At 44.1% G+C, this 19,330-nt stretch overlaps 1 protein-coding gene and 1 non-coding gene across 2 annotated transcripts in view; one reads left to right on the forward strand and one right to left on the reverse strand.

The window, feature by feature from the left end:
• The first annotated feature begins 1,358 nt into the window (after positions 1-1,358).
• The window catches only part of FAM135B (family with sequence similarity 135 member B), a 162,699-nt gene continuing 144,727 nt past the window's right edge, over positions 1,359-19,330 (forward strand). Inside the window, exon 1 of the mRNA XM_029222947.1 lies at positions 1,359-1,435. Coding sequence (XP_029078780.1) covers positions 1,359-1,435 — 77 coding nt within the window. The remainder of the gene's footprint in view (positions 1,436-19,330) is intronic.
• LOC114895718 lies at positions 6,874-6,979 on the reverse strand. Its single transcript, XR_003793619.1, has one exon. It is a non-coding gene; the product is annotated as a U6 spliceosomal RNA (small nuclear RNA).

Consider the following 19,330-nt stretch of genomic DNA (forward strand, 5'->3'; position numbering starts at 1 on the left):
TCTCCTTTCCTCCTCCTAGGTAGCTTGTACTGTCCCATTACACAGAATATTCTGGAGTCACAAAGGGGCTCCAGGTTAGAGACTTTCTGATCCTTTTCCTTGTCTGCCCTATGGGGCAAGAACTTTTATCACAACATTCTTCTTGGACAGAATCAGACGACTCACATAAAATATGCAGCACCGGGCTTCCCTGGTGGCGCAGTGGTTGAGAGTCCGCCTGCCGATGCAGGGGACACGGGTTCGTGCCCTGGTCCGTGAAGATCCCACGTGCCGCGGAGCAGCTGGGCCTGTGAGCCACGGCCGCTGAACCTGCGTGCCCGGAGCCTGTGCTCCGCAACGGGAGAGGCCACAACAGTGTGAGGCCCACGTACCGCAAAAAAAAACGCAGCACCAAGAATACACTAAATGCTCAGTTGCTTTTCCTTCTCCAAATCTCTGACATCTAGGTGATTTCATATCCTCAGAAAATCCATCCTGCCTTGAGTCTCCCTGTCAATTTGTTTCTCATCCTAGGCTGGGAATATTTTAATTTTGTACCCTTTCATCTTTCCCATGCAACCTTCTTATTATTGGCCCAGGGTGTCCCGGCTTGGAAAATCAACAACCTGTCACGTTGGGTCCAGCATCTGTTTGGCAATAGCGCCCACTGCCTCTGCTGCCCCTGCTCGGCGGAAAACACATTTGTCCTTGCACTCCAGGCACCTTAGATCTTTAGAGGCTACGTTTATACTAACAATGATAGAACCATCTTCATTCGTTATTATTAATCCTTATTAATTGTCTCTTACATTTATGAACTTTCTGCTACATGTTGGGAACTGTGCAAAGTGCTCTATGTGGCAGATTTATTTAATCTCCCCATTGTCTATCAGAGTTATATGCCATTACCAGTCCTCCTGTTACAGATGAGGAAACTGAGGATGGGATAGGTTCCGTTGACTTGCTCAGGGTCACACAAGTAGAGAGTGGAGGAGTGGGGATTCTTGCTCTGTAGGCCATGAAGCATGTGCTCGTAGCTGGGATGCTCGTGCCTCCAGGTGCTGACAGGTAAGGAAGGGCAGGGAACTAGCCCAGCTTTAGAATTAGTGTATCTGGGTCTGAGTCCCAGTTCTTGGAGGTGTGAGCTGTGTGACATCCTGTAAGTTACTTCATCTCTCTGTGTCTTTCCTATAATAGGAACCCCTGGGTGATGGTGTCCAGTGGACACGTCATGGTCCCGTTGGCCAGATAACCCTTGTCCATCTACGTCAGTGCTGTTTGAGTTCCAGTTGTAGAAGCCCAGGCTCTCTGTGTTTGGCTGATGTGATCTCAAGCTGTTCATTTCCCTCTTGTTTTTTAGGTAATGAACCAAAAAGATCATGTCTGAGGTACAAGGAACGGTTGAGTTTTCTGTAGAGCTACATAAATTTTATAATGTGGATCTCTTTCAGAGAGGGTGAGTATGCTTTCACTATTTGTATTTGTTTACATATTTTTTGTTTTATTTTTTCTCTGGCAGATCCTGGTGGTGAGGACAGGTCATAGGAAATTTTGGGTTAATGAGGAAAGAATTTGTATTATTTTTCCTGCCAAGTGGAAAATCCAGACTTTTAGTGCATTTGAAAATAAGCCATAAATTGACAAAGACCAGAAAATGCTAATTTCTCTCATCCTCCTGCACGTCTTCCTACTTGCTCTTTCTATTAAATCTGTCAGTCAGTGTTAAAGTGAATTTATTGGAAATGAAGCTTGCCTGGGTAGCTCTGATAAAAAAGGTGTCTGTAGGATCAATATTTCTAGGGGCCATCTCCCCAAACCACATATCATAAAACCTGTACCCAGATCTCTCAAAAACTGAGAATTTACAATGTCTTACTTACTTATTTATTTATTTATTTTTGCGGTACGCGGGCCTCTCACTGTTGTGGCCTCTCCCGTTGTGGAGCACAGGCTCCGGACTCGCAGGCTCAGCAGCCATGGCCCACGGTCCCAGCTGCTCCACGGCATGTGGGATCCCCCCGGACCGGGGCATGAACCTGTGTCCCCTGCATCGGCAGGCGGACCCTCAACCACTGCGCCACCAGGGAAGCCCCACATTAAAAAAATGTCTTTTTTAAATACACAATTAAAATATAGCTGCTCCTACTTTTTCAGGATGTGCTCTGAATTTGGCATTTTACGTGCATGATCTCAGTAAGTCCCACACTGAGATGGAATCACCAGTTCATCCGAGCCCAACACTTTGAGATATGTGAACTTACATATGGATTTGTAACCATAATTATTAATAATGTACCTCTTCTGCACTGTATATTGACCATCAGATATTGACGAAAGCTCGTATGAAATCGTCATCGTTAACAAGACATTTCAAAATGGCACATCCAGAACACAAAGAGAGCCCTGTGCAGGCGGAAAGGGAGGTTGAAAATGAATATGGAAATCATGAATTATTTGATAAGCCTGCGGTGCTCTTCTCTTCTTTCCCGATCTATGTGGTTTGGGGAAGCATCTCGTTTAGCTGCATTCACTGCTAAAGTCTAATGTTGAATTAGTCTGAATTAAAACCAGACTATTGAATCACTGTTTTGTGTATGTATATATATATGTGTGTGTGTGTATTTTAACATGCATAATATATTATATATAATTTTAATTATTGTATATTACTGTATATATATTACTAGTGTATATATATAATATATTATATATGTTACGTATATAATTATATTACTGTGTATGTATATATTACAAAAGTTATGTGTTCCATCAATACATAAAATAATTACTTTTAAAACATGAATTATCACATTTCTTATCTTTTAAAATACCTTTTCTTGTGTTTATAATGCATACTATATACAAGTAGAACTGTACATGTATATGATTTATAAATAAATATACATATATTGGGGTTGCATGCCCAAAAACGTTTTTACTGGTAAACATGCAAATCAACCGTTGGAGACCACTGGTCCATGTAGCAGAGCAAGGAGAACTCTCACGACTTTCTTCTAGCTCTTAATGCTACTATTTCATGGTGTCAAGGAGTGTGGAAATCGAGGCACACACGTCGATGTGGATGAGGGCATAACTGTATGGTCAAACTTGCTTGAGGGTGGGTTTCATTTCAGCTACCTCCATGAACAGGCTAGGGCATCTTTTGGATGAAGGCGATTAGACCTCTCGGGGGTGGAGGGAGTGCTAGGATCTCTAAGGTCCCATCTGCAATAAGACCTTGACGTGAATGGTCCCCAGCCCCCTGGATTCTGCCTACAGGGAGCTGTGGACAGGCTGGGCATGATGCCAGCCAGGATTCTGCATCTGCCAGGGGAGTATCTGACGGGCGTGGTCCCTGATGCTCAAGGACCAAGGAATTTTCCACTCTGAATCCTACAGGAGCCATGAAGATGGTGAAATGTAATTACTTTCCTAGCAAGCACTCCGTGGGGATGTGATAGCTGCAGTCCAGAGCTAGTAGGCAAGGTGGGGGCCTGGGTGAAAGAAAGTGGATGATCTCCTGATGTCATTAAAGAGAAGGAAGGTGGGATTTGGGGAAGCTGGCCCTTTTTGGAGGGTGTGAGGATATATGATTAAATGTGTGCTCCATACTGTCCTTGGGATGGTAGAAATCAGAGCTGGGGCTTGCAAAGGGAGGAGAGCGCCCTTCTTTGGATTGCGTTTGGCTGTGGTCATCCAAGTTCCACCTGGCTTCTCCAGTTGGTGAGTAGTGCCTATGGGCCTGTTTTACAAATGTGCTAGCTCCTTTACCCCATCTGCCCAGATAGACACCCCTTCTTGATTTGTTGTGAGATGTTGTGTTGGAACCGCATGGATACAGAACTGAGGATATTGAGTAAGGATTTGCCCTGATCAGGGAGTTACTTGCTTACAGCACATTTATATTTGTCAATAGTTTTTCTAGTCCCAGAATGCATACTGCTTTTTGGTGATGTTTGCTTTGAACAGTCAACTTGCATTTATGCAAGGTCTGTGTTGACTGAGGTGAATTCTCAAAGGAAAAGCATATCTGAAACCAGTCAAAAGCATCATGAATTGTCACTCCTGTACTTGGCAGTGAGACTCATCCTGATAAAAAGCCAGGGGCAGGGAGGCACTTGGGAGCCTGGCTTTGGGGTCAGACCTGACTTTGAAGCTAAACTCTGCCACTTATAAGCTCTGAGAACATGTCCCTTTAAAACCAGTTATCACTCTGAAGTGGTGATGACAAAGTCTATCTCGTGGGGTAATCTGAATGGTTATGGCACTAGTTGCATTAATTAATATATGCAGAGCAGCTCGCATGGAACCTGGTATCTAGTAGATGCTATCTAAGTTGTCACTTCTACTAGTAAATCCTGGCTTCCAATCCGTCCTTAACACTATTAGCAGAGTTATTACCCCAAAGGGTTGTTGAGACCATCTTGTTCTCACTCCTCAGCCCAGTGCTCAGAGACTGAACGGTTTGAACTTCAACTTCTTCTGTCTTACTGTCTGTACTCAGACCATTCTTGACCCTCCCCCCCCATATCTGCCTTGAAAATTCTACCCTCTGCAAGTTCCCGCTCAAATATAACCTCCTCTCCAAACCACTTCTGTATATTGATTGATGTTCACCTACTGTGCTCGGCCCAGTTTTTATGAACCCCTCTTCTCCCTGTTTCTAAAGCGTACCTCACGTGTTTTATTCTGTCATCCACTCACACACGCATGACCGCAAACACCCGTAAGCATACGTTATTGGCTTAGGCTCCATAAGGATGAAGGTGAAAGATATTCTGCCTTCAAAGTGTTTACCAGCTAATGAGGGAGATGGATACATACATAGAAAATGACCTTGGCGTGTGATACGGTCTATAACAAAGACAGATTTGGGTGCTGTGCTGTGAAACGGAAGCAGGAAGCCAGTCTGTGGGCAGAGTCAGAGAAGATGTCTCGGTAGGAGATAAGCTATCATTTGAAAGCTGGGTGGGCGTTGGCCGAGCAGAGGACCTGGAAGTGCGGGACCGGAAGGGCTCAGCGGTGTCAGGAAGCAGAGCCAACCTGAAAGACCAAAGTGCAGTGAAGAGTAGGAATGGAGAAGTGGATGGGGTAAGAGGGTTACAGCCTATCTTTTACTGGACGTGTGATTATAGAGATATTCATGTCAACTGCCACACACTTTCTTAGATTGCCGTGGGCGGAGGGCTGGGCTGAAAAAGGGAATGATAGTGATGTCATGTGTGGCTTTAACTTCTTCTCAGCTGGATCCAAGCTCCTTCAGGCTAAGGACTCCCTCTTACGTAACTTCATATGGCCAGTGCCCAGCATAGAGCCTGGTGCACCCTGACAGATCAAGAACAGCTTAGGTATGGGGTCACGTGGATCTTCATTAAATGATAGTCATAAAGATAAAACAGTCCCTTCTTTCATTATATGGTTGTGACGTCTCCTCTTCCCCAATAGGAGACTGGATCTTAGCACATGCCTTTGCACATGCCTTCTGCTCAGGAACCTATAGAGATGCCACCCTAGCCTTCTAGCATGGGTTCTGGGAGCCAGAAAGCAAAAGGGAAGCTATTATTTCATTTACAATAATTTTCTCATAAGGAGATGCTTAAGTGAACAATTAATTATAAAACCCATTGCCTGGATACGTGTAAGTCATTAATATATTAATAATTCATACCTGCTTATGAGAGCATGAACCTTCATTTCTAACAGTGTTAGCTGAAAGGGAGCTAACATTTGTCCTTGAAAATGAATTCAGATTTCATTTTCAGTCTTAATTCAGACAAGGCTCTGAATCAAAGTGATTTTCTTCCTGAGTGAAGGTTTTCATTGTTTGATGTTCAGATTCACCTCCTTCTTTCCTCCACCCCTTCTCTACAAGGTCATTTAGAAGATTTTCCCTACTCAGAGGTTTTAGATGATTTTACATATAAATTCTGTCCTGCCCACAGAGTAGTTGCACAAAAAAGAACTATAATCGATATGATCAGATCTTATGTGGAAGGTCCAATGCTCCTAGAAATGTTAGGATTGAAATCCCCTCAGAACAAACTCACCTGCCTTGTCTCTACCAGAGTAAAAACGGTTGGCTCCCAAGTTAAGTGATTCCTGAAAGAAAATCCCATCTTGTGTTTATGCCCTGACATCCCCACTGTGGCCTGACGCCCACCCAGCGACAGCTAAGCTCCCTGAGAAATTAGCTAACCAGCCCTGATGTGCCTTAATAGACTCAGAAATACAATTACCTTTGCTTGCCAGAGAGCAATTCATTGATTTGTCTGGTTCTGTCAGAAACAATCCTTTCCTTTACTTCTCTTATTAAAATATGTTGGGATCCTTTTCATTCATTCCTACCCTTTTGAAAGGGAGTGGGGATTATACATGGTATGATTTGGGATTTTTATAACTTGCAGCCAAGGGTTCCATCTAGCACAAGGAGGGTAGATAGGCTCAATGATCTTTAAGAGTCTTTCTGTGAAATTCCATGATTATTATTTTCATAAAAATTTGATCTCTCTTTCCCCATAAAATGGCATTTTTTTCTCCCCACGATAAGTTTTTAAAATATCTGTTTAAGTAATACTGAGGATAAACAAGAATATAATTATTATAAATGTGGCTTGTTTAGTAAAACTGCTATTTAAGAACCAGTGATATACTGACGGTAATAAAGGGATTTATGTCCCTCAAATATTTGTCTCAATGTCGTTCTTTGAAGCAATTTAACTCTCACCATCTTTAGAAGTCTCCATTCAAATATTTTTACTTTGCTAGGTTTTACTTCTTGGCTACATATTCAGGCATATAGGCCTCTCTGGGAAACATCAGTACTCAAGGTGTGGGGTGGTGTGTGTGTGTGTGTGTGTGTGTGTGTGTGTGTGTGTGTGTGTATCATCAGACCTCAGAAATATGGAACGCTTCACGAATTTGCGCGTCATCCTTGTGCAGGGGCCATGCTATCTTCTCTGCATAGTTCCAGTTTTAGTATATGTGCTGCCGAAGCGGGCACTAAAACGGCATTTTAAATAATTATTCCTATGGAGAGTGAACAGACGTCAGTTGCCCAAGGGCTTATGTAGATGGACCTCCTGGATTATTTTTCTAGCAGATCCACATTCCTGTTAACAATTACCCTGTCCCATTTTTTTTTCCTGTTTTTTTCCCTTTGAATCTGTGACTTCATAAGCCTGCTGCTTTAAGCCTTTTATCCTCTTAACCCCTGGCTGAGGACATGCTCAGCAGATCTGTAAAGAAAAGCTCCTTCCAGGGGGCTGAGAGTTGACCTGCAGAGATTAAAATGTCTCTGGTGAGCTCAGAACCACCCACAGGGCCTAATAACCTCGGGGAGGAATAAAGGCGGAACAGAAAGCCAATGAATAGTGTGGTCCTTTCTAGTTTTGTGCTCACAGGTCCTCGCTCAGGCCTCTCTCAAGGAGAACGACAGGGCACGTGGTCATGGATGTGGTGTAGCGGGCAGAGCAGAGACCCAGATCTGGTCTAAGACACAGAGACCTTGGATCTATTTCCACGTCTTCTGCAACTAGCCGGGTACCCGTGGGCGAGTTACCTTCTCGGTTTCCTTCCTTGTTTTGCAGGATCTCTATTGGAAGTCATGAGGTGATATTTGTAAAGTATCTAGTTAGAGAGCAGGCCTGGCAGTGCTGCCAAAGTGGGCTAAGCCCTCTCTGGCCTTTCTGTCCCATTGATTACAATGCAAACTCTGCACCAGACGGTCCTCAGCTGGTCAGTGCCAGGGCTGGAGCAGACCACTGGCCTGGTCGGACTCTGGACTGGGTGATCCTTTTTATATTTTAAGCAGTTATTTAAATTCATCACTACTAATCTCCCAGGAAGAGGTCTCCGTGCCAGTCGGAAACCTAATGGACTCCATGCTGATTTGTATTGGCCTCAATGGGGGAAATTCTGCTTTCTCTTCTTTATCTCATTTTTGGAATCTATAAAGTGAAAATGCCACAGTTCTTTTCTTCTGCCTTTATTGAGATGTAATTGATGTATAATATTGTGTAAGTTTAAGGTGTATGTGTGATGATTTCATGTATGTATATATCATGAAAGGATTACAATACGGTTAGTTCAGACATCCCTCAGCTCAGATAGTTACCATTGTGTGTGTGTGTGTGTGTGTGTGTGTGTGTGTGTGTGTGTGAGATCATTGAAGATCTACTCTCTTACTAGCTTTCCAATACACAGTACACATCTAAAGAAATAATAGCTTTAGGGAAACTCGTGAGATACTATAGTCAATAGAGGTATACGGAACTATAGGATGTTTCTTTTCTAGAAGGGTCTTTGATTGGGTCTTGGGTCAGAGTAGAAGATATAAGAGAGTGAGGTCCTTAACTGCTCTGGTTTCATTCCCAACTGTTGTCAAATGTTGCTCAAAAGCAATTTTAAATGCATTTCATCGTTTTCTCATTTTAAACTTTCAATAGCCGTCATACAGAGTGAAGTCAGAAAGAGAAAAACAAATATCGTATATTAATGCATATATGTGGAATCTGAGAACATTGGTATAGACGATCTTATTTACAAAGCAGAAATAGAGACACAGACGTAGAGAACAAACGTATGAACCGGGAGATTGGGATTGACATACATACACTATTGATGCTAGGTATAAAATAGGTAGCTAATGAAAACCTACAGTATAGCACAGGGAACTCGACTCAGTGCTCTGTGGTGACCAAATGGGAAGGAAATCCACAAAAGAGGGAATATATGTATATGTATTGCTGATTCACTTTGCTGTACAGTAGAAACTAACACAGCGTTGTAAAGTAACTATACTCCAATAAAAATTTAAAAAAATAAACTTTCAATAGCACACACATATAGTTTTGCCTAGTGAAAGAATTATGGTGACATTTTCATCCTTGTACTTTTCCTTATTTTTCACAATATACATATCACTTTTGTAATCAGAACCCTCTCTCTCTCTCTCTCTCTCTCTCTCTCTATATATATATATATATATATATATATATATATATTATCATCCAACAGGGTGAGGGAGGAAATGATCGTCACCCTAACAGTCCTCGTTTAATCTCAAATCTCTGTTCCATCTCGTTTTAGACTTCCGCAGAAAGCATTTTACAAAGCTCAGAGGAATTAAACACTGATTAAGAATCTTCAGGGCATCAGGCAGGGAATCTCCACCTTTTGAGTAGAGGAGCATTTGTGAACAGTGGGAATCTAAAAATCTCCCACGTCACTGATGTCTGGGTCTCCATGGCCTCACAGATCCCAGGAATTGGCACTCAGGTCACTGCAGTTACTGTCTGGGAAAAGAAAAGACATGCCTGGAAGGTTGGTTCTTTGCTGCTCCTCCTAAAAGAAGGCAGAACTTTGCTTTCATTGGCATGCTGTGCTCCCAGAAAGGGTGAAATTCTATGCTCTCTCTGAAAAAAATCTCTTTAGTGTCATTGCATGAAACTTTTATGTCTCAACCCATTAGAATCAACCAGAATTTATTTGGAGTAGAAAATTATAAAATTCTCTATTATTACAAATAGCTTCACGTAACCCCACAATTCTACAAGGGATGTAGTATTATCCCTAAATCATAGAGGAAGCAGAGCCTGACATGGGTTCCAAGTCTGGCTCAGTTTTGCGCATTGTGCAGGTGGCCAGGTGGAGGGTTTCTTGCGGGGGTGCCTGCACCCCAGAGTCCACGCATTTGCTTTCTACTTCACGAGGCACGTTTTGTATGGCTTGGGCAGACAAGGGTGTTCAGATGTTACGATGACTGCCCCTACCTCCAACTTCTTTAAACGCTTGCACTTCTGCAAACGACACAACTACAGAGCACGACTTTCCCTTCTGCTCAGACTTCCTTTCCTGGCCGCCTGGCACCTATCTGGATGTTTTCCTTGAATAATCAGGGGATGATGTACTGGGAATTGAATCCTTCCAGCCAAAGACTGACAGACCCCAGAGGCATTTGCTTAACCAAATCTATTCACACTTCTTTGACAAAAGATCTTTCCGTAAATAGAATCCTCGGAGAAGATCTCTTGCCCCCCCTTTTTCTACCCATTAAAGCTTTCTCTACTGTCATCTGTCTCAAGAAGGAGTATGTAGCATCCCTCCCATGCAACTCTTTCACAAATTGCCCCTTGTAAAACAGACCCAGGGTCGTCTCTTGTTCTTTTATTTATTTCCTCATTAATTTACCCATTCTGGAGACTGAGCGCTTGCTCCTGTCGGCTCTGTCCTAGGAATTCTGGGCAGAACATTGAGAAAGAGCCATGAACTCAAGTTGTTTCCAACGTGCCATGGGAGAAAGAGATGTAAGTTAATAAAGTGATGTCAGAAATGGAACAAAAAAGCACGGACAAGGTCCTAAGGTGCTGAGGGAGGACAGGGATACCGTCTCCTCACTCGGGAGGCATCACGACAGGTTACGCAGAAGACGGGGCTTCTACTGGTCAGGCGAAGGCTGGAGGGGAATCTCAGTCAGTGAGAACAGCATGTGCAAAGGCCTGGGGATGATAAAGGTCATGGCATCCCTGGGAAATGCCACACTGCTGAAGAGGGCTCCCTAGAGGTGGTGTTTTTGATGGAGTGGGAGAGGCGGGATTGCACTTTGTCGATCAAGGAGGGCGAAGAACCCATTTAAGTAAGGGAATTTCTTGATGATTTGTGTTGTAAAAATGATGCTTTGGAAGCAAAGAGGATGGCAGGTGGGGTGGGGAAAAATAATGACAGTGGTGAGCACAGCTCAGATGGAGAATAGTTGAAAAATCTTGAAGCAGTGGAATGGGAAGAATTGGTGCTTTAATGTAATGTTACGGGGGAGAGAAGTCATAGTGATAGTCATTTGCGCCCTTGGGTGAATTGGTACATAAAGTCAAGGAGGGGTAGGACCAGGCAGCCAGAGGTGACGTGAGTCTAGATGTCCGGAGGCAGTGGGGTATCTGAGTCCAGAGACCAGGTAGGAATCAGGGCTGGGATTTGTCTGCTCATGGGCATAATTGAGCCTGCGTGAAATCATTCAGTAACTTGTGACACTTTGTGAGCTCAGACTGTGTGCCAGGACCTTTACTCTATCAACTCACTTGATGCTATTGACAGCTCTATGAGCTAGGTATCATTACGTTCATTTTACAGATGGGTAAACGGAAGCTCCAGGACGCCTGGCTATCCCAGGGCAGAGTCAAGGTTTGAATTCATGGCTGTTTGCCTCCAAAGCCAGTATTATCAACACTGTTTTTTTATTCTGTCGGCGAGACCAGACTCCAAGAGAAAAGTCACAATTTAAGCACAATTGGGTGGAAATGCAGACTAAGGCGTTTGAACTTTCTCCTCTAAGGATGTTACAGGAGGGGTGAGTATGAAATGTTTGAAGTAGGGGTGGATCAGATTTGGGTTAGAACACCCTTTGGCTTAAGCATGGAGAATGCAGGCACTGCCTGACAGGTAGTTGGCACTCACACATTTGAATTCCTAGTCGTTGGTTGAGGTTACTTACCTGAACCGGGCCCTGATGAAGGAGATGTTTACTGAGCAGTGTGACAAAGACGTTTCTCATCACACTCCAAATCCTGTCGGTCGGTAGTTTCTGAGGTTTGTATAGAGCTCAAATCCCACCACTGATTTCTCTCTTCAGATGACTTAGTGAGCTCCAGACCCATAAGAAACAGTAATGAAATGGAACCAATGTCCTTTATCTGTAGCTGGGAAAGTTCCTAATACTCTCACAGGGCAGGGTATTGACACAACAGATGGAGCAAATAAGGATTAGGCGTAGATGCCCAAATGGGATTTCTTCCGGCCTCTGTCTGCCCCAACTGAGATAAATCTTTACACTCAAGTGTTTAGAGACAGAGGAGGGAGAGGGAAGGAGAGAAGATGAATGGATACCTTGGGTCCAGGAGGGGCCCAGGATTTATAGGCTGAGCTGTACTTAACTGAATACAAAGAATAAATGGCAGATAGAAGACTGTGCGTGGCTCTTGATATTTATTGTCTATTATTAAAATACATTCCTTTCAGTATTTAACCAATCAATTTGGCAGTGCCTTTCTACACTCACTTCCTGGGTCACCCAGTCCCATGGATTTAAATACCACCTGTGAGCCACTGGCTTCCCAGTTTATGTCATCAGTTTCTGCTCTCTTCCATACTTCAGATTTGTCCTGTAGGTGTTCTCCATCCATTGTCATCTTGCTGTCTAAAAGGCATCTTAAACTTGACCTATCCGAACCAAAAACCTGATCTCCTGCCCTCCCAAACCTCTTCCATCAAACAGCCCCATCTCAGTCAACTCCATCCTTCTAGGTGTTGAAGCCAACATCTTAGAGCAATTCCTGACTTCCTTCTCTCTCATACCTCGTGTCCACTTCATCCAGAAATAGTATTGACTCTATCTTCCAAATTTATGCAGAATATGACATTTCTCACCTCTATTGCTAATATGCTGGTTTTAGCCACCGTCACGTCTGTCCCATCTGGATTTGCACAATAATCTTCCCCATCTGATCCCCCTGATGCTACCCTTGCTCATCTCTAGCCCCCTTACAACACAGAAGCCAGATGGTCCTTGCAAAGCATAAGTCAGACTGTGATGCTGCTCTGTTCTCCAATTTACTATGAGTAAAGCCAGAATGACTTACTCTTTCCCTCATTGGCTCACCTCCTGCCATAAGAGTCTGTCTCATTTTTTTTTAATTAAGTAATTATTTATTTAGTTTTGGCTGCGTTGGGTCTTCGTTGCTGCATGTGGGCTTTCTCTAGTTGTGGCGAGCGGGGGCTACTCTTTGTTGCGGTGCGTGGGCTTCTCATTGCGGTGGCTTCTCTTGTTGCGGAGCACCGGCTCTAGGTGCGCGGGCTTCAGTAGTTGCAGCACGTGGACTCAGTAGTTGTGGCTCGCGGGCTGTAGAGCACAGGCTCAGTAGTTGTGGCGCATGGGCTTAGTTGTTCTGCGGCATGTGGGATCTTCCAGGACCAGGACTCGAACCCGTGTCCCCTGCGTTGGCAGGTGGATTCTTCACCACTGCGCCACCAGGGAAGCCCTCATAATAGTCTCTTTGTGGTTTCTTGATAATGTCGGGCATGGAACCTTTGCACTGGCTGTTCCCATCTCATGGAATGCTCTCCCATCAACTCTTTCAAGTTTACTTACTATATAAATAAGGATACTGGGTGCAGAGAAAGGGTACTTTGCCTTGCAGTAGTTAGGCAGCTGGGCAGTAGAAGAATCCGGTCAGAATCTCAGATTTCCTGATTCCTAATCAAGACCTTTTTTCTCACAATCAAAAAAAAAAAAAATCCCGAAGTGTGTTCCATGGAATCTTAGTCTCTAGTGGCAGCCTGCCATAGTCGTCTCTTGGGATTTTCCTTGCAACAATATTCTTTACTCATCATGTCACAGATGTGTGCACACGTGCATGCACAAGTATGTGTGTGTGTACAGGTGTGCACACACGTGGAGTGGGATGTGTGATACTAGTGTTCTAAAGAACATCCCTTGGAGATTGCTCTTTCCCCCATACTGTCATCCATTCATCAAAAGGGTAGATTTGCAAAATTGTCCAAAGTTGGAGTTAATTGGTGCGGGGGAATGGTGCATTGCTTTGTGTCCTTTTTGTCTGGAAGCCTTCTTCTGAATAATACAGAAATGTGAATGTTGATGTAGGAAAAGGAAACAGGTAACATTTATTACCATCTCTTTGTAATAAGAACTTCATGTGGGATTTCTAGTTCATGTCTTTGAGATATCATGTGAATGAGTAAACTTCTTAGATGAGGCCGCAGGGAGATTCAGAGGGGTTTGCTCAGTGGCTGGGATTTGGGCTCTGGTGTCAGAGTGTCTGAGTCTGGTTCCCGGTCCCAAGCTCTCAGAGCAATATGGTCCTGGACAAATGACTTCTTCTCTCCACATCTGAAAAACAGACAATGATAGTACCTGCCTCCTATGGTTTTTGTGAACAAAAAGTTACATGTGTGTGTATTGTTCTCGATGATTTTGAGCTATCTAGTTATTATTTATCACCATCATCATTATGGTTATTACACAGTTTGCCTGAGGGAGCCCTACTGCTGGTGAGTGTCAGTCCAGGATTTAAGCCTGCCTCTGGCTCACTGCAAAGCTGATATAGCCTTGTACATGCTCTGCATTGCTGGCTCCACTTTGCTTATCTCAACCTGAAGAAGGGGCCACAAAACTACCTCTCTTGAGAATTTGTCCATTTGTCTATCAACATAACCGTCCGTTCATTCCCCCATTCATTCTTCCTCTCATCATGCATATATCAAATAGGCAAAAGGTGGCCCAACCTATGTAAATACTGGGGAATTAAACAAACAAACAGAAAAAGAAACAAAAAATGAATCAACCCGAGCTTAGTCCTTTAGGTATCCTAGGGACTGAACTAGGCTTTTATCTCCATCACGTCATCTAATTATCCTGGAGAAGCACATATTATATTTCCCATTTTACACATGGGCAAACAGCCTTTGACAAACACTAAAATAAAATAACTGAAGCCATCTAGGCTGCTAATGGTTCTATTGCAAGTCTGTCTCACTTCCAATCCCATGTTCTTTCTCTGAAGCCACTCTGCTTCCCTTCCAAAACCCACATCCAGACCCCTACCTCCAAACGTCTTCCTGGGGACTCAAGAAATAAGAAAACTCAGAGATACACCACTCATTCTGTTTGCAGTAATTTCACAAGTTTTATTAGTCCAGGCCTTGAGAAGGACCTGCCCAGCTCACTCATCTTGACTTGCATTGTCCAGTCCTGGTGCCGGAGGGAAGCTGGGTGTTGCTGTCTCCTCTCTGCTCTGGTCAGACCTCAGGGACTTTGAATTCCACTCCATGTATCAAATCCAGGACACCTGGAAGCGTGTTGACAAACCTGAGTACCCTAAGCCTGCAAATGAAGCCCCATCTCTACCCAACAAGGAGTAATTGAACGAATTAGAAAGGATTCAGAATTGTGTGTTCACCATTTAGGGATCACTAATGGCCTCCCAGGAAAATGAATTAGATGCGTCATTAGTTTCTTCAAAGGTCAGAACTAAGACCCTGGGAGTGAAAGGGAGAAATATTTTAAGTACTTGATGTCAGGAAACGTTTTCTAATGGAAAGGTCTTCAAAGGGCAGGGCTGCTTTGAGCATCATGGGTGCCCCGCCCTCTGAAGTGGGGTCAAGATGGTTGAGAGTCTTGGGAAGCTACGTATTTGGTGAGAACAAGTTGACGATGTATTCGATCAGAAATCTTCGAACGTTTTTAAAAACCTTTGACTTCCTTTCCTCAGAGTGAATCTTAAAGGAAAGCCAGATATATAAAAGGAAAAAGTGGAACTGGTTTGGTTGACATTTCACGGGGTGCAACCTCCGAGGCTGCTCGTCATATCATGGGGGCATCACTGCATCTACTTGAAAACCTTTGGAAAAACAACAGTAAAGGTAGTAACCACTGTATTGGCTAACATTTATTAAACACTGAACCTGGAACTCTTCTGGGCTTTGTATTTATTACCTCATTCAGTTCTTCAAACAATCCCATGAAGTCAGGGCTAGGATTCTGTCACTATCATGTAGGTGAAAGAACGGAGGGTCACACAAGTGATGGGCCTCCCTTGAGTTGACACTGCTGGGCTCAGGCAGAGCCGGGCTGTATGTTACGACATAGATTGGAGGGTCTCTAAGGTCATGCCAATTCTTACTAGTCTGTGATTCTCCCAGGACTGGTGTGTCTGCGTCAGGTCCCAACTAGCCAACCCCTGGAGACATGTAAGCAGAGCAGATGGTGGGTTGAGCGCTGCTACCCGGATTATCTAAAAAGCAATGAAAAAATCTCAGGAGACTGCAAGACGGCTGTTCGCTGGGGAAGCAGCAGGTTGTCCCTTGCTGCGCATGCAGTGCTAACTGGCCACCATTCCGTTTTGGCTGTTCTTTCTTGGGATTTTTCTGAAGCCTGTGTTTCCATGCACGATGCACCAGCAGAGATGACCTGTAGGACTTTTAAGCCTCAGTGTGATAGTTCAAAGGATTCAAGACTTCCTATAAGCATTGTCACCCCTTTTGTCCTCTGACTTTGACAGCGAATCGTGGGCTTGTGGTTCGTTGATGCCACAGGAAGTGATGCTTTGTGTTTTGAAAAGCTGAGGTCTACTTCCACTCTTTTGTCTAGAAAGCACCTGGGAGGACAAGGACATGGCATTAGCAGGGTCCTGCTCTGAAAACTTCCATCTCCCCCGCGAGCAGCCAGCACCTCTTGGAGAAGATGTCTTCCTACTGCAGACCTGTCATCACTACCCTTCATTTATTCTTTCTTTTGCTCATTTATGTATTCACTCAGCAACACCTATGCGCCAGTCATGGTGCTAGATACTAGGGACCCAGAAGTGATGAACACAAGACCTTTCCATTGAGCTGCCAACTCCTTGTGGTAGAAACAGACACACATTATTGGGCAGTGTGATCGTGATGAGCATTTACTAGCTCCTGCTACATGCCAGGCCCTCTGCTGAGCACTTTGCATGATCTTACTTAATCTGCACAGAAACTGAGGCAAGTCCAATCCGCACCCACCTTCTAAAATGGGGAAACTGAGGCCGTAGAAGTTGTGCAAAGCAATATGGGAAGTCTTCTGTGGCAGAATCTGGTTTGCCCTTGGAGAATTCGGGAAAGACTGAGAGTCAAGGATTGGGGTCCCCACTCCTTTTGAGGTGTCAGATGTTTTAGTCGATCATTGGGTGGTTTGGGGCAGGGAGGGGCTTGAGATAGAGCTGGACTGGAAGCTGGGTTAATATCGCCAAGTTCTCCAAAGGGGTTTGCGTCAGTATACAGGGACCACCACATTGTTCGACCAAGAATCCTCTTGTGATTCTGGCAGCTAACTTGCCTCCCAGCCACCCTGTGCATTAGGGATTAGCCAGGATTTTGTATGCTCTGTTGCCTCCAAGCTTTGCATTTGCCCCTACGACTGCTAGGAACATCCTTTTTGTCTGCAGTGCTCTCCCTGCTAACTCCTGCTCGGGTTTTTTGTCTCTTCTAAGATATCACCTATCTCAGGAGACTTTCTTACGGCTTACCCTGGTCAGGAGGCTCCTCCAGGCTTTCCTTTGTCCTACCGCTAGCGCTGACCACCTCTCCATTACCTCCAGGGGCCTGACATCCGGGTTCCATCCATTCCTGGTTCCCAGGCTTGCCTCTCAGGGCTGGCACAGAGTGGAGCTCAATGAAAGCTTATTGAGAAAGAGACGATTTGGGTTGAAATATTTGGACGCTCCCCATCTATGTATTGAGCAATAAAACAGTATTTATTGAGGGTCGACTGTGTAGTCGACACAGTTCTGGATGCCATGTTCATGATTATGACCTGAGCAAAACAGTCCCTGCTCTCACAGAGCATTGGTCCAGTGGGCGAGACAGTCATTACATCTAAACTCCCTTTTCTAAGGAGCCAGTTCGGTATGAAATACGTGCTATGATGTAAAGTGCAGGTGGCCATAGGAAATATGACAAGAGATGCCTCATTTAGAATGAGGGCTCAGGAGAGATGTCTTGGAGGAAGGAACATTTAAAAGGAGACTTGAAAGTTAATTAAAAAATAGCTAAGTTTGAGTGGGAGGAAAGAGGCTGAACAAAGGGCAGGCATGAGGCCCCAGGAAGGAACAGCTTAGTCCAGGGAATGAAGTAAGGCCACTGCGGCTGCTGGAAGGTGAACTCGAACCAGATTCTCTTTAGGTGTTACTGCTTTTGCTCAGACTTTCCAAAGAATAAATATATGTATATATCAATTAATTATTAATTACCTCTGTCCTTGATAAAGTCTTGAATGAATAGAGAATTTATTCCACTGCAGTATTAGATTGTGTAGCGGCAACACTGTTTCATCAACAGAAGAAGCTAAAGGGCTGTGTATAAGTTTTTGTTACTATGTACCACCTCTGTTGTTCTTCTAAAGCAAGTATTCATGTATCAGTGCTTAAACCATATTCTCTCTGTGTTTGATTTTAAATTATATTTTTTAAAATTATACTTTTATATATGAATATATATATGAATTGTAGTTTTATATATGAATATATATATGAATTATATATTTTTAAAAAGTACCAGATTCTGCACGGCCTCGTTGTGCCATTGAGGATCTTCCATTGTATCCCATTGGGCACCTCCCTTTGAGAAGGGAGGCAGCCACACACAATCGAACCTCAGAGTCATTCTTGACACTACTTATGCCTCAGGCAATGCTTTTGACTTTCCTTCACGAGATACCCCAGACCCAACCCAAGCCTCTGTCATCTATGTGCAGATGCCTTTCACTGCCTCTGCCTAGTCTCTGCTTCCTCCCTGTTGCCACTCTTCCCTCTTTGGTTCACACAGCAGCCCGAGGGTCCTTTTAAGACCGAAGCCATGCCACTCTCTCACTTCGTCCCAGCCTACCCTTCCCCCTCCCCGTGTCCTCAAGTCCATTCTCTATTTCTGTGTCTTTATTCCTGTCCTACCCCTAGGTTCTTCAGAACCACTTTTTTCTTTCTAAGATTCCATATATATGTGTTAGCATAGCACAGGGAGACCAGCTCGGTGCTTTGTGACCACCTAGAGGGATGGGATAGGGAGGGTGGGAGGGAGACGCAAGAGGGAGGAGGTGTGGGGATGCATGTATATGTATAGCTAATTCACTCGGTTATAAGCAGAAACTAACATGCCATTGTAAAGCAATTATACTCCAATAAAGTTGTTAAAAAATAAATAAAGATGGTGATTATCTGCTTATGAAAAAAAAAAAAAAAAGACCTAAGCCAGGGAGTGTCACTTCTCTGCCTAAAACTAGTGACTTGACGCCCCATTTCCCTCAGGGCAGCAGCCCAAGTCCTCATGATGGCCTATGAGGCCCTTCCTGACACTCTGGCCACCTGCCTGTTCCTCCAACATCCTCCCCCCCAACCTGGGGCCTTTGGGGCATCTTCCTCCATCTGGAACGTTCTTCCCTAGTACGTCCGCAAAGCACAGCCTCTCACCTCCATTACGTCTTTGTTCTTGTCACCTTCTCTCATCACACTTGAAGTCTGCAGCTTCTGCCAATGGGACCCTCTTTTCCCTCATCATCTTTCAACGTACCATGGACGTAACTCGTTTTCTGTGTTTTTATTTATTTGATCCTCCCGCTGAAATGTAAGCTGTGCAGATGCAGGGATCTTTATCTGTTCCTTCACTGATGAATCTCAGTGCTTAGGGTACTCCCTAACAGTGAGTACCTTCTTCAACTATTCTTCATGGTGCAAACTTTTAAAGGAAAAAAAAAAAAATGCAGGCACACCTTACAAGAATCAGTGCAGGCCACTGCAGCGTGGAACTTAAGGAAGAAAAGGTTACT

Source organism: Monodon monoceros, unplaced genomic scaffold, assembly GCF_005190385.1.
Source record: "Monodon monoceros isolate NGI ecotype Baffin Bay Population unplaced genomic scaffold, NGI_Narwhal_1 Super_Scaffold_14, whole genome shotgun sequence".
Taxonomy (NCBI): domain Eukaryota; kingdom Metazoa; phylum Chordata; class Mammalia; order Artiodactyla; family Monodontidae; genus Monodon; species Monodon monoceros.